Source organism: Chanos chanos, chromosome 8 (genome assembly GCF_902362185.1).
Source record: "Chanos chanos chromosome 8, fChaCha1.1, whole genome shotgun sequence".
Taxonomy (NCBI): domain Eukaryota; kingdom Metazoa; phylum Chordata; class Actinopteri; order Gonorynchiformes; family Chanidae; genus Chanos; species Chanos chanos.
The window spans coordinates 44917941-44930878 of record NC_044502.1 but is presented as its reverse complement, the minus strand read 5'-3'; the positions used below and the strand labels follow the sequence as shown (position 1 = coordinate 44930878).

General features: G+C 42.1%; 1 protein-coding gene across 1 annotated transcript; it reads right to left on the bottom strand.

The window, feature by feature from the left end:
• Positions 1-6587: 6587 nt before the first annotated feature.
• Positions 6588-12338, bottom strand: LOC115819175 (cleft lip and palate transmembrane protein 1-like protein). The gene is made up of 17 exons (XM_030782733.1): positions 12138-12338; positions 11950-12044; positions 11346-11535; positions 10035-10147; positions 9634-9712; positions 9377-9494; positions 9055-9149; positions 8788-8872; positions 8425-8528; positions 8277-8321; positions 7964-8014; positions 7744-7826; positions 7601-7635; positions 7408-7463; positions 7261-7305; positions 6981-7096; positions 6588-6678 (listed from the first exon to the last, which is right to left on the bottom strand). Exons 1-17 carry the CDS (start codon positions 12336-12338, stop codon positions 6588-6590), a joined length of 1602 nt encoding a protein of 533 aa, XP_030638593.1.
• Between the last annotated feature and the right edge of the window lie 600 nt (positions 12339-12938).

The following is a 12938-nucleotide window of genomic DNA, read 5'->3' as shown; positions in this document are numbered from 1 at the left end:
TTTTTTTTTTACTGAATACTTATATCATGCCTGACCTGACCACACGAGGGCGCTGCACAAGGTTGTCCTGACAGAATCCCACTGAATCACAAAGATGCATCGCTCTGTGCAGTAGGTGAAATGGTCCTGAGTTTCAGAGCCCAAATGGACTGTCAATAGAATCTGATGCTCTTGACATGAGAGTAATATACGCGTTTCTCTCAGTGTTACTGTTTAGTCCCGTTTGTGAATATGGTAAATACAGTTTGTGTGTAGACTCCAAGCACATTGTGTGTTATTGTTAAGGAAAGAATGTTGACGGCTCACAAATAAGTTTGTTTTTTTTTTTTTGTTTGTTTGTTTTGTTTTGTTCAGTCACACCCTGAATGTGTTTTTAAAATGAAGGAAGGTTCTAGATTACTGTTCCTGGTCAGAGGTTGAATAATTTGATGACCGTTTTTGTTTTCCCATTTTCCTGTAACCTCTTGTCCCCTCTGAAAACCTGTGAGAAGTAATTGTATACGTACTGATCCGATGGTTAGATTTGGTCGTGACCATTTCTGCAGAATGCAGCATTATCTGAGTGTTTGGCTGAATGACTGTCAGTAGTAAACTGACTGGAGCCTCTGCTCTCATGCGCAGGGTTTTCAGGTTCAGCAGCAGTCCTCCAGTAACTCAACTGTATTTTGCCCCAAAGAACAAATGCGACGTGTTGATGTGTGAAGAACCGATCATGAACCCTGTCCAGTCGTTTAAGAGGAGAGGAAAACTCAGCCTTGATGCTCATAAAGAAAGAACAACTCCCACAGAGGCAGAGAAATCACTCTGCTGTGTGCTTTTACTGCAGATTTCACAAGGAAAAAAAAAAAAAACCCCAGGAAATTCCGAATGATCGTTCTTTCTCTCATCTTAAAAAAAACAAAAACAAAAAACAAAAATAATAATATGGAACTAATTACTAATCTGTAAACACTATCGCAGGTGGAGAAAAAAGGAGTTTGAGAATTTGAACAAATGTGAAATTGTTTTTTTTCTCTGTTGTAAATGACGTCTGCCTTTCCAGCTGTGCCTATGCTGAAAGGTGAAGACACACTCCTCTGGCCGGGGCGCCTGTTTGCACGTCCCAGGCTGTCCGTGTGGAGAACACTGGACTTTTGGAACGAAGCTGTTTGTTTTACAGAATGTTAAGCTTTTTCATCACCTTGTTGGGGAAAAATTGCACATGCTTTTGTACAGCACAGTACTGTTTCATATGTTTTGATGTTGAATATATTTATTTTAAAACAGTCGTCTTGATAAAATAAAGATTGTCATGACAGTCGCATTGCTCACGTCATTTTCATCTCTGTTCCCTGAGCCCTTGGAAGGGGTTAAAACTTTTATTTTTGTAGTATTTCAAATTTTATGAAGGGTGATCAAGAGATCCTGGGCTACAAGAACAATGTTTTTTAACCATAAATGTTTTGTTTGTTTATTTGTTTGTTTTTTCTCCCCCAAAACCACTCACAAGAACATCCAAGAAGCATTAACACTATGCTGCATTTATTAGGTTCTCTGTTGGGAAGTTGTAATGCACACAACTAAACATTACAACAGCCATAATTATTAGAATTGATGGGGAAAATAACTTGATCTACAAGAGAATGCTGCAACCGTTATTTCAGTATTACAAACCATTAATTATCTATTAGTTATATAATAGAGTTATTACACCTATAGTTATTACATCTATAACAAAATTATATGGTTGAAGGGCATATATTTTTCTTTGCCAAACACGTTTTTTTTAAGAGTACTGAATATTATAGATATTAGTAATAGACATATTGTATATGTCTGTCTCTCTCTCTCTCTCTTTATATAGATAGATAGATATAGATATAGATAATGTGTATTACTAATATCTATCAGAAGAGGCAGCTGGTCAAACAGATTAAGGAGACAAACGCACACGGCGACTGTGGGTGGAGCTTCATCGCCATGGCACTGCTGACGTTGCACAGTCGAGTCCTGCAGCAGGTGACTCTGGTGCCGTCTCCTTTGGGATCCACCAAAGTGACGTTCGCAGCCCCTGAACAGGTCAGGAATCTGACACATAGCTTAACTGAGGCCTTCGGGTTCCCTAAGGAAAGACAGAGAGAGAGAGAGAGAGAGAGAGAGAGAGAGAGAGAGAGAGAGGGGGGGGGGGGGGGGGGGGGGGGGGCGGGGGGGGGGGGGGCTTTGTTTAGAGTGCTACAGCCATTCCTACCACACTCTCTTTAACAGACTGAATCTGCAGTTTTGTTTTCTCACTATTCACTGTTACCTGGGCCCTCCTCACCCAATTCGGCTATGTACCTAATGTATCCACAGTGATCATGCACGTGTCTGTTGTACCTAATGTATCCACAGTGATCATGCACATGTCTGTTGTACCTAATGTATCCACAGTGATCATGCACGTGTCTGTTGTACCTAATGTGTCCACAGTGGTCATGTAGGTGTCTGTTGTACCTAATGTATCCACAGTGATCATGCACGTGTCTGTTGTACCTAATATATCAACAGTGGTCATGCAGGTGTCTGTTGTACCTAATGTATCCACAGTGGTCATGCAGGTGTCCAGGGGGGCCAGGCAGTCGCACTTGTTCCAGTTACACCCCTCCTTCCAGGCAGTGTAGCTACACACAACGCACCTCAGTGCATTCACTGCAATATGAAGCACATCTGTTCAGCTGTCAGTCATTTTAAAGAATTCTAGAATCCACTTCAAATGAAAACAATGTAATTCCGGCAAACTTACACATGAACATCATTATTGGGTGTCATGTCTCCCGTATATAGATGCAGGTTTTGTGTAATAATAATAATAATAACATTAACACATTAACAGGTTTTGTGTAGTTATGTAATTCATACTTGTGTTCACAGGAATTATGTCCACTTCATATAAAATGGGGCTGAAGTTTTCAGTATTACTTCTATATTGTCTAATGTTCTGATACAATTAATTAAAGCAAGCAACGCCTTTAAATATCATACTTGAGTTTAGTTAAAGGAGAAACTTAAAGAATTATTCTAATAAAAGTACAAGTCACCTACTGAACAAAAAAAAAAAAATGTTAGTCACAAAACACAGAAGGTTTATGCAGGCAAAGCGAATTCGCGATTGAATGTTACGAGTCGCTTTGTACATCAGCAAAAATAAAACAAAACAAAACAAAAACTCTCTCTTCTAATCAAGGACATAGAGTGCTACTCAGGGTTGTGGATGTATTCCTCTGCTGACTGGGAACTGCTGACAGCTGCGGACTGAACAGTGATACTAAACAGGCCCTGAGTGCATGCCTGGGCCCGTCAGTGTGAGAAATCAAAAGCACGCTATCAGTTTACCTGCATCCACCGGCGTCTACCAGCATCTGACTGTGCCTGCATGCATCTACCCACATCTCCCTGCGTGTACTCGCATCTACCTGCGTCTCCCTGCGTGTACTCGCATCTACCCACGTCTCCCTGCGTGTACTCGCATCTACCCACATCTCCCTGCGTGTACTCGCATCTACCCACATCTCCCTGCGTGTACTCGCGTCTGACTGCCTCTCCCTGCGTGTACTTGCATCTGACTGCCTCTCCCTGCGTGTACTTGCATCTGACTGCCTCTCCCTCCGTGTACTTGTATCTGACTACGTCTCCCTGCGTGTACTTGCATCTGACTGCGTCTACCTGCGTGTACTTGCATCTGACTGCGTCTACCTGTGTGTACTTGCATCTGACTGCGTCTCCCTGCGTGTACTTGCATCTGACTGCGTCTACCTGTGATGCATCGTCCTTTAGGGTCCAGCTCAGCGATGTACAGGCCTGACTTGCATTCATCCGCCATCCCCTCTCTGTCACCTGCCCAAAAGCCAAGAGGATGGTGTTAATCAGAGCTGGCTTATAACCAAACACACATTATCAGGATCATGCAAATGATCCTGATCATCAAAATAATCTAAGACGGAGAAATTTCGGCATATAACTGAATGCACAAATGTGTCACTGTAAGCTGTGACTGGAGTTATCAGTAGGTATGCACCTGAGTAAAACTGACACAATCTATTCACAGATGTAGCCAAAATTGCAAAATGGTGACACTTGTCAGGAAGTTCAAATACTTCATAATTTACCACCTCTGCAATGTACTGCAGTGAGCAGCAGAGAGTGACTTTCAAAAACTGCACGAAAAGTTTTAAGTTACAATTTAAAAGTGAAAAAAAAAAAAACAGAAAGCAGGCACCTTAACCCAATACAGTGTCCCAATTTTTCTCACGCTTTTCCAATTAAAAACAGGATCTAATTTCGAGCCCTCAGTGGGACTTTCTCTCATTAAAGATATTACACGTCCTCAAATCCTCACCGTAGCGGCACAGCGCACATCTCATCACAATCGGTATGTGCTAAAATCACCAGTTACGTCAATTCACATTTCAAATAACTTCATTACAGTACCTGAACACGTAGTCAGACAGAGAAACAGCAGGGTGCATGAGACCTCCATCCTTACAGTGTGTGTGTGTTTGTCAGACTGAGAGCAACTCTATCTCTCTCACTTTCGAAGACAAGGCACACCCCGTGTATTCTTTTTCTTTTTCATTTTGTCAGTTCTCTGAACAGTACAAAGCAAGAGGTCCTGACCCTGGTCCACCGTGTCTGGGCTGTAGTCATGTCATCACACAGGTGACGCATTCTCACAGGCCAGCGTTTGCCACAGAGCACTACCCAATGCTCCATCAGTCGGCCAGTGCTTATGAACACGCAAGGGCCGGAACCTGGCATGCCCTTCACACAGTTAGACAAAGAGAAGACGCTGTTTTTTTTTTTCATTGTTTATAATATTATAATCACGTCCGAACGCTCCTTAGCATGCCCCTCTCTCAGAGAAATTTCATTCAACTGTTTTTTTGACTTGACAGTCATCCGCATGCATTCACCATGACTGCGTCTAACTACAGATATTCTTTAATGAGGATAATACGTCAAGAGAAAAGATGGACGACAGCACCCATCATCTCTCCCTTTGAAGTATTCAGAATCCTCCCTTCTTAAACTGGTCTGGACCTTTTTAAACTGGTCTGGACCTTTTTAAACTGGTCTAGTCCTTCTTAAACTGGTCTGGACCTTTTTAAACTGGTCTGGACCTTCCTAAACTGGTCTGGACCTTCCTAAACTGGTCTGGACCTTTTTAAACTGGTCTGGTCCCTCCTAAACTGGTCTGGTCCTTCCTAAACTGGTCTGGACCTTTCTAAACTGGTCTGGTCTTTCCTAAACTGGTCTGGACCTTTTTAGACTGGTCTGGACCTTTTTAAACTGGTCTGGACTTTCCTAAACTGGCCGGGTTTTTTTTTTTTTTGCGATACAGCCAGCCTGTACCAGCCCCACTGGTGCAATAATCTCCCTTTGCTTTAATCACCAGACAACAACATCTCGGACATAACGTTATGGCCATCAACTTTTTCTTTATTTGTTTGTTTATTTGGAAGCAGATTAGAGATAACATTTTCATTTGCTCAGTCCAGTTCCATTTCGGGTAGACTTCATCTGAGCGTGTAGTTTCTGCCGCTCATACCGGGTGAGTCTGTGACTCATTCCATTGCAGGTTTGCTGACACAGCCCCCGAGAATCACCGTCTCAGAATGAAGCGTGTGAGCTGGCCTTGCACTTTCAGCAAGAGAAGCAGAGTTTCTCTCTCCTGCACCGTTTAGTTTGTCATCCTCTCAGCACTGATCTCAATCATATGAGAGAGATTTCCAGGGTTATGGGAATCTGTGTGCATGGAAAAAATGGACACATTTTTTTGCAAACCAACTTAAGCACGATACAGTTCAGTGTTACATTATAGATATATATACTGTATATATATATATATACACACACATACACACACACACATATATATCTGTATATATATGTGTGTACGTATGTATGTATATATTGACTCTGTTCAGTTGGTGGCAGCTGGTGTAGGTTTTTTTTTTTTTAATCCGTAGGGTCGTAAACCATAGCAGGTGAAGTTTTGCGTGTGGGAGCTACAGCCTGCAGAAGACGAAATGAATGTTGACATCTGAACTTTGATGAGTTAGGTTGGTGGACGGTCGTTGAGGGAACAGGTCCACTGGTGAAACAGAGCTCTGAGACCAGTGACCAGGTTCCAGCGCTGGATTAACAGAGGTTACGGCCAGATCAGAATATTCAGCATCGGTACTGGACCAGTAAGGGTGAGACTGGACTTTTCTGGAACATCCTGCATGCCACCCATGTGGTACAAAGATCTGGAAATGCGAGCGAGTTTGGTCCTGAAAGCTTTGGGCCGGGGGTCGGCGTAGCGGCAGGTTGTCGGTCCTGGCTTTGGTGTGGCTGTGTTAGCGTAGCTGTTTTAGACGCGAGATGTGAAAGTGTTGATACCTGATCAGCCCTGAGTCTCTTCCAGCCAAACGACGGGCGAACAAAAAGAGGAACGGTCAGCGAAAAGAGGAGAGACAGTCTGTTCAGTAACCTCTCTCTCTCCTCTGCCGCTGCTGTTTTTTTTTTCTTTTTCTTTTTTTTGTTCTTTCCATTAAAGGATGCATGCAGTTTTCTCCTCAGTCAGACTGTCATTCCTCGTGCGGCTTTCCTGGTTTTCCTGGTTTTCTCTTGTACGCAGCTCCATAGTCGCGACCTCGGCTTTTGTTTGGAGGGTAAATTCTAAGAGAGAACAATTTCATTTAAGAGACAATGCCTTTTGAGAAGCAGCGTTCAAAACTTTCACAATTTTACAAGAGTACATCATGAAAGGTCACTTTGAAGGGTCAAATATAAAAAAAAAAATACTAATATAAATATGAGTGTTTGGAGTGAGTCAAACTGGGGGTGGGGGTGTGGAGGTACCCATGATTAAGAGCCAGTGGATTGGGTAAGCCTGGCTTGTTTCTAGATTGGAGAGGATGGTCCTGTTCACCATAAACAGGGTCTCCTTTGACTAGATAAGGTCAGAGATATTCACCCACCTCCTCTGGTACAGGTAGATAAGGAAGATGACATCATCTCTGAAACAGGCCAGCTGGTGAGGACCAGGGGTCGTGATCACGCCGCTGAATACGTCACTCACGAATGTGTTCAAACCCTGACAGGACCAGAACACACAACTTAATATCATAATATTTATACATTTTACACCTAAAGAAAACTAGCTGCTTGGATCTGAATGAATAAATAAATAGAGTGGTGGAAAAGCATCTGGGCTTTCAGTGAGTTTTAATTTTTTTAAAAAAACAAAAAAACACTTACTCTGTACATGAAGACTGAAGTCTGCAGATGAGCCACTGATTTGAGCTGTGAGAAAAAAAAAACAAACACAGCTTATATAATAACAGAGAACCAGGTAATATGGAAACTGCTGTTTTCTATCAGATGTTTTTTTTATCAGAAACTAACCTTGTAATTAATGAACAGCTGGGGAACCATGGACAGAAATCCAAATGCATACACTCCTAACACAAACAAGAACAAACAAACAAACAACATGAACGTTCGTTATATCCAAAACCTGAGAAGATCTTGAAGACATAGTTTTCATTTATATCCTCATTACATGAAATGCCACACAACTAAATTTCTGATCACTTACCACTGACAAGACTACTGATCAACCAAGAGTACCAGCTGCCGGAGAAAAATCATAAAAATGACATCTGAAGGACGTAACAACAGTCAGAAATATTTCAGTGTCAAAAAAAGGCCATTAACATGTGAGTGAGAAAATTGCCTGACCTTTTGTTTTTAATATACATGAAGGAGTAAACAGCTCCACTGACGCACAACGGGTACAGCAAGTACGACAGGAGTTTCATCGCCTACAAAGAAGAAAAACGCGTCTTTGAAAAATTCACCGGCTAGCTATGGGGAATAGCTTTTTTTTTTTTTGTTTTTTTCCCGGCGTGAGAGTTCGGTGAGTTCAGTGACGTCAGATTTAGTCTGAGTTTGATCTGACCTGAGAGTCGCACTCCGCAGTGGCTCTCTCCAGCTCATCCGCTTTACCATCCTGTTAAAACGGAGCACATTAAAGAATAAAACTCAGAGAGGAGAGGAAAAACAACAACAACTTTAAAATCACGCAGGTTTAGAGATCACACACGCACAGACAGACTTTTCCCCTACTCAAGTGCGCTGCTTACTAAGGACAAAACAGCTCAAACGATATGCTTTACAGAATCTACACAAAAAAGTCAAATGTTGTTGCTTAATTATTAGATTCAAGCAAACAAACAAACAAACAAACAAATAAACCGTCTGAAGGAACTTACTTGAGGTTTTGCCCGAATTGCCAGGACCCTGTTTACCTTCCACAGCTGCAGAAAGTTAATACGAAGACACACTACGGTCATTTCTACAGAAAATGCAATATAGCCAAGGGCTGTAATGGTAATTCTGTTTTAGAGCTGTCGTCTGTACCTCTGTCAGGGCAGACACGGCAGTAGGAACAAGGACCGTCCAGCTGCTCTGCTCCTCCAGCAGATGGAGGAATATGACGGCAGTGCTCAAACACCTCCAAAACACTACAACCACAGAGAGACACTGAACTGGTTACACCGCAAATATTACTAAAAACAAACAAACAAACAAACAAAAACCTCGTCCCTGAAAAGTTCACACAGCAGCTACGTGGAATAGCATTTTTTTTTTCAGTGAGAGAGTTCAGTGATGCATTTAGTCACTGAAATCAGTGTTTTCAGTAACTGCAAGTATTATTACAAAAAAGAACAACAGCATTCACTGTTAAACTGAGAGAGGTTTTTTGGCCTTTGTCCACGTCACCTGATGTCCTGGACATGCCAGTTATACTCTTCTTCTTCTTCCAAAAGCTGATGTCGTTTTTGAAGGTAAAGACTTCGAACGAGAGCTGTAGAAAATACATACAGAACATGAGATTTTCCTCGGCACGACGACTAATCCCACATCAGGCGTATTCAAAAAAGAAAGAGAAACCAAAAATGAAACTAAATGAAAAGACGAGCTAACACAGGAGAGAATGACCGGTGCACAGGTGCGTTAGTTACTGAGTGTGTTTGTAAACAGGCTTACGTGAAAAGCTGGCACCAGGATGGACAAGGCCAGGATATGCAGACCACTCTCCACAAACATGCCTTTAATTTCATCTACGTTTCTGTCTGAAAACCCTGAAGGCAGATAAACCACAAGTACATACAACAAAAAACCTGAACGATCTTCATTTGACATACTTAACCTATTCAACTAATTTCAGTTATCATCTTATTCATATGTAAAGCTATGCACAGTTCAACAAATATGTCCTTTGCTTTCATCAGCGCCAAATATGTGAAAGTTAGCGAATAAATTATTGATCGGTTGTCACATGCAAGGTATTGATTTTGTATGCCCATACCAAAATGTTTCAGGGAGTAGATGAGAGCCTGGATGTGAATCCACAGGCGGAATTTGCGGAGCGTGATGGAGTCATAGGATATGGTCAATGGAACCTCTCTTGTCGTGCTATTCAGCTCCTGAAGAAAAAAAAAAACACACATTGGTAAGAAACGTCTTTCTTCATTACCTTTAAGACTACACATTAACCAATCACAGCATCTGGGCTATGATGTGTTTTCAGTCCGTGTGTTTTTTTGACTCTTGTGTCATACGTACGATGAGGTCCTTCATTCTGCTCCCTATCTCGTCCACCAGTAAGAGAGGAAGGTACATTTTCTTCTTTCCCTCCTCCACGCTGCAAAAAGTCACAACGTCGGTTAGTGATTCTCTCTGACAGATTATATCGTGTTTCGTCTCCAGTTAACAGCGCTTCATTACAATTACAAGGCTGTTTCAAATGAGAACACTACCTTCGACAAGGTTTCAAAAAAAAAAAAAAAGCCAACTTATAAAAATATGCAATGACAGACCACTGATTACTATAAATATTATCACTGTAAAATATGCCACTAATTCATGATTTAAAAAATTACACGCAGGGTTACAGTGTCCTGTTTGAATCCCACATTTCACACACAGTCATGGCTTTACCACTGAGTGCATTTCATGAAACTCACACTTTCATGTATCGCCGCAGGTCGCTGGGAATCGCAGCACCGTTGAAGGTGAATTCCTGCGTCATGATGTTCAAGGTAATGTGTGACCTCCAATAGGAGACGAGCCTCTGATCCTGCACAGGGAGGCGGACGAGTTACACCATAACACAAAAAGAGTTACACAGACACACAGAGGTGTTACAGACAGAGATGTTACATAGACAAATAGGTAATACACAAAGAGATGCAAGAATTCCACAAGAGGGACACAGAGAGGCAGAGTGCTAACACAGAGAGACAGAGCATATGTGAATACACACAGAGAGAGAACAGTTACACAGAGAGACAGAGCATATGTGGATACACAGAGAGAGAGAAAGAACAGTTACACAGAGCATATGTGGATACACAGAGAGAGAGAGAACAGTTACACAGAGAGACAGAGCATATGTGGATACACAGAGAGAGAGAGAACAGTTACACAGAGCGAAAGAGCATATGTGGATACACAGAGAGAGAGAGAACAGTTACACAGAGAGACAGAGCATATGTGGACACACACACAGAGAGAGAACAGTTACACAGAGAGACAGAGCATACGTGGACACAGAGAGAGAGAAAGAACAGTTACACAGAGAGACAGAGCATATGTGGACACACACACAGAGAGAGAAAGAACAGTTACACAGAGAGACAGAGCATATGTGGACACAGAGAGAGAGAGAGAGAACAGTTACACAGAGAGACAGAGCATATGTGGACACAGAGAGAGAGAGAGAGAACAGTTACACAGAGAGACAGAGCATATGTGGACACACAGAGAGAGAGAAAGAACAGTTACACAGAGAGACAGAGCATATGTGGACACACAGAAAGAGAGAGAGAACAGTTACACAGAGGAGACAGGAGGGATATGCTGAAAGACAGAAGAGATGAGCCTTGATGGAGCAGAGTTACACAAAGAGACAAAACACACAGTGATGTACACCCACACACAGTTTGTCTTACACTCTCTTAAATTCCCACCACATCCACCTAGAGCCTTACTGGTTTGTTTTCATGTCATTTATAGAACTACACTTCATGGTTTTCATTCCATACACATTTAAGTTCAGTATAAATGCTATTCGGAATAACTGACTTAAATTATCGTTGTACATTGTAGACATATATGGCTTTTAGTGCAAATAAGTGAAACTGAAGCAATGAGTATCTTTTAAATTCATTTGATTGGCAATTTCTTTTTTTTTTCTTCTTTGCAACAAACCGGCTGAACACACATTGAGCTCAGAGGAACAACCTCGATTTCGTGCTTGATTAGCGGTGTCTTACTGTCCGCGTGTCTTTTCCAGAATTAGGATTGGCCTCTGCAGAGTGAGGAGTCATCTGAGTGGTGAGACGAGCAACTAGACGAACGTGGCGGTTATCCTGGCGAGGTGACACTCCGCTTTTGTGTACGAACACCACCGCGTGCAGAGTTCCGTTATTGGGCGTCATCTCGGGCAGTGTGACGTTCACCGTTCTTCCCATGGTAAGGGCACAATGTGAGGAGATAATACTTCAGATGAAGAGTAGTGCAGTCCGTTCACTGAGTAACCCTCAGAGTTCTACCCGTTTGACTAGTCAGTACCGCCACCGCCCCCTTCAGTGTAGGAAATGATGACCCTCACAAAGGCCAACAAATAACAGAGCAATTTCTCTTACAGAAAACTTGAAATATTGAATACCACATCGGATCGGTCTGCTATGCGGTGTTGATTATAAGAATTAAATCACGGTTTTAAAACAGGTTTTTATTCACTATAACGTATTTATGATACTCGTTGATGGCAATCAATTATTTTTCTTTTCTTGGAATCGTCATTTGTACTTGATGATTTGAGTCTTTCGAATGGTTCTTTAGGACATTTTCATATACCTCAGAGAATATCCTTACCTCTCGAATCCAGCGTGGATATCAAACTCATTCAGTTTAAAAAGAAGATTGTGACCACCGACATCATTCGGGTCGAGCGTAGTGTAGATACGAAGCTATTGGTATCACAAATAAAAAAGGTCTTATCAGAACATCTGTTCCTTACATTTGAGATATGTTTTCGGGGACTGTATTATCTGTTGTCTCACCTGAAGTCTTGGTTTGCCGGCAAGATATGAAGTAACGCAACTGTCACCTTTCCTAGTGTCACACGGTTTGGTATAGACAAAGCCATAAATGGCCCAGCAGGTATGAATTACATAGACTACCAACACGCCGAAAATGACTTTCGTGTAAGACATCTTAAACTGAGATCCATTTTTAGGCTTAGAGTAGCAAGAAGGGAACATCTTCTCGGAAAGACGGAAACCGGCACAGCATGGACAGTCGAATCTTAGCAGAATGTTTTTAAATTGTGTTATAATTTCACCGCTCCTAATGCATTTACTCAGCTGAAACGTATACCTCCCACGGACAAGCCTCTTTTAGCAATTGTTCAAGAGGACGAAAAAGGATGCAGCCGATCCGTTCTCTGCGCTCCACGAGCTGGAGTACAGCACAGAACTAAAACGCTCAGTGAACGCCTAGAAAGACAACGTCAGCCACAAGAGCCCTGCAAGACAGGAGCCGAGAGACTATACCGTACAGTATATATAATGGCGAAGCGATGTGCGTAAGACTACACTAGTGAAATGCTTGACATCTATTTTGAAAGATCTATTTTAAGAAATTATGCCCCATGGTGAAAGGTGAATGAGGTAAACTGTCGAGCTCTACCGAGATGTGTACAGTAAACGCCATTTTTTTTTACGATCCATTCAATGCCCATCCCACTATATGTAGTTCTGTGCTAGCAGGTGCCAAATGTGGGAGAACTGCACCGACTTTATATATATTTCGACCAGTAGATGGCAGTGCAGTGCTTCGGGGCACAACCGGCCATAGCTTAA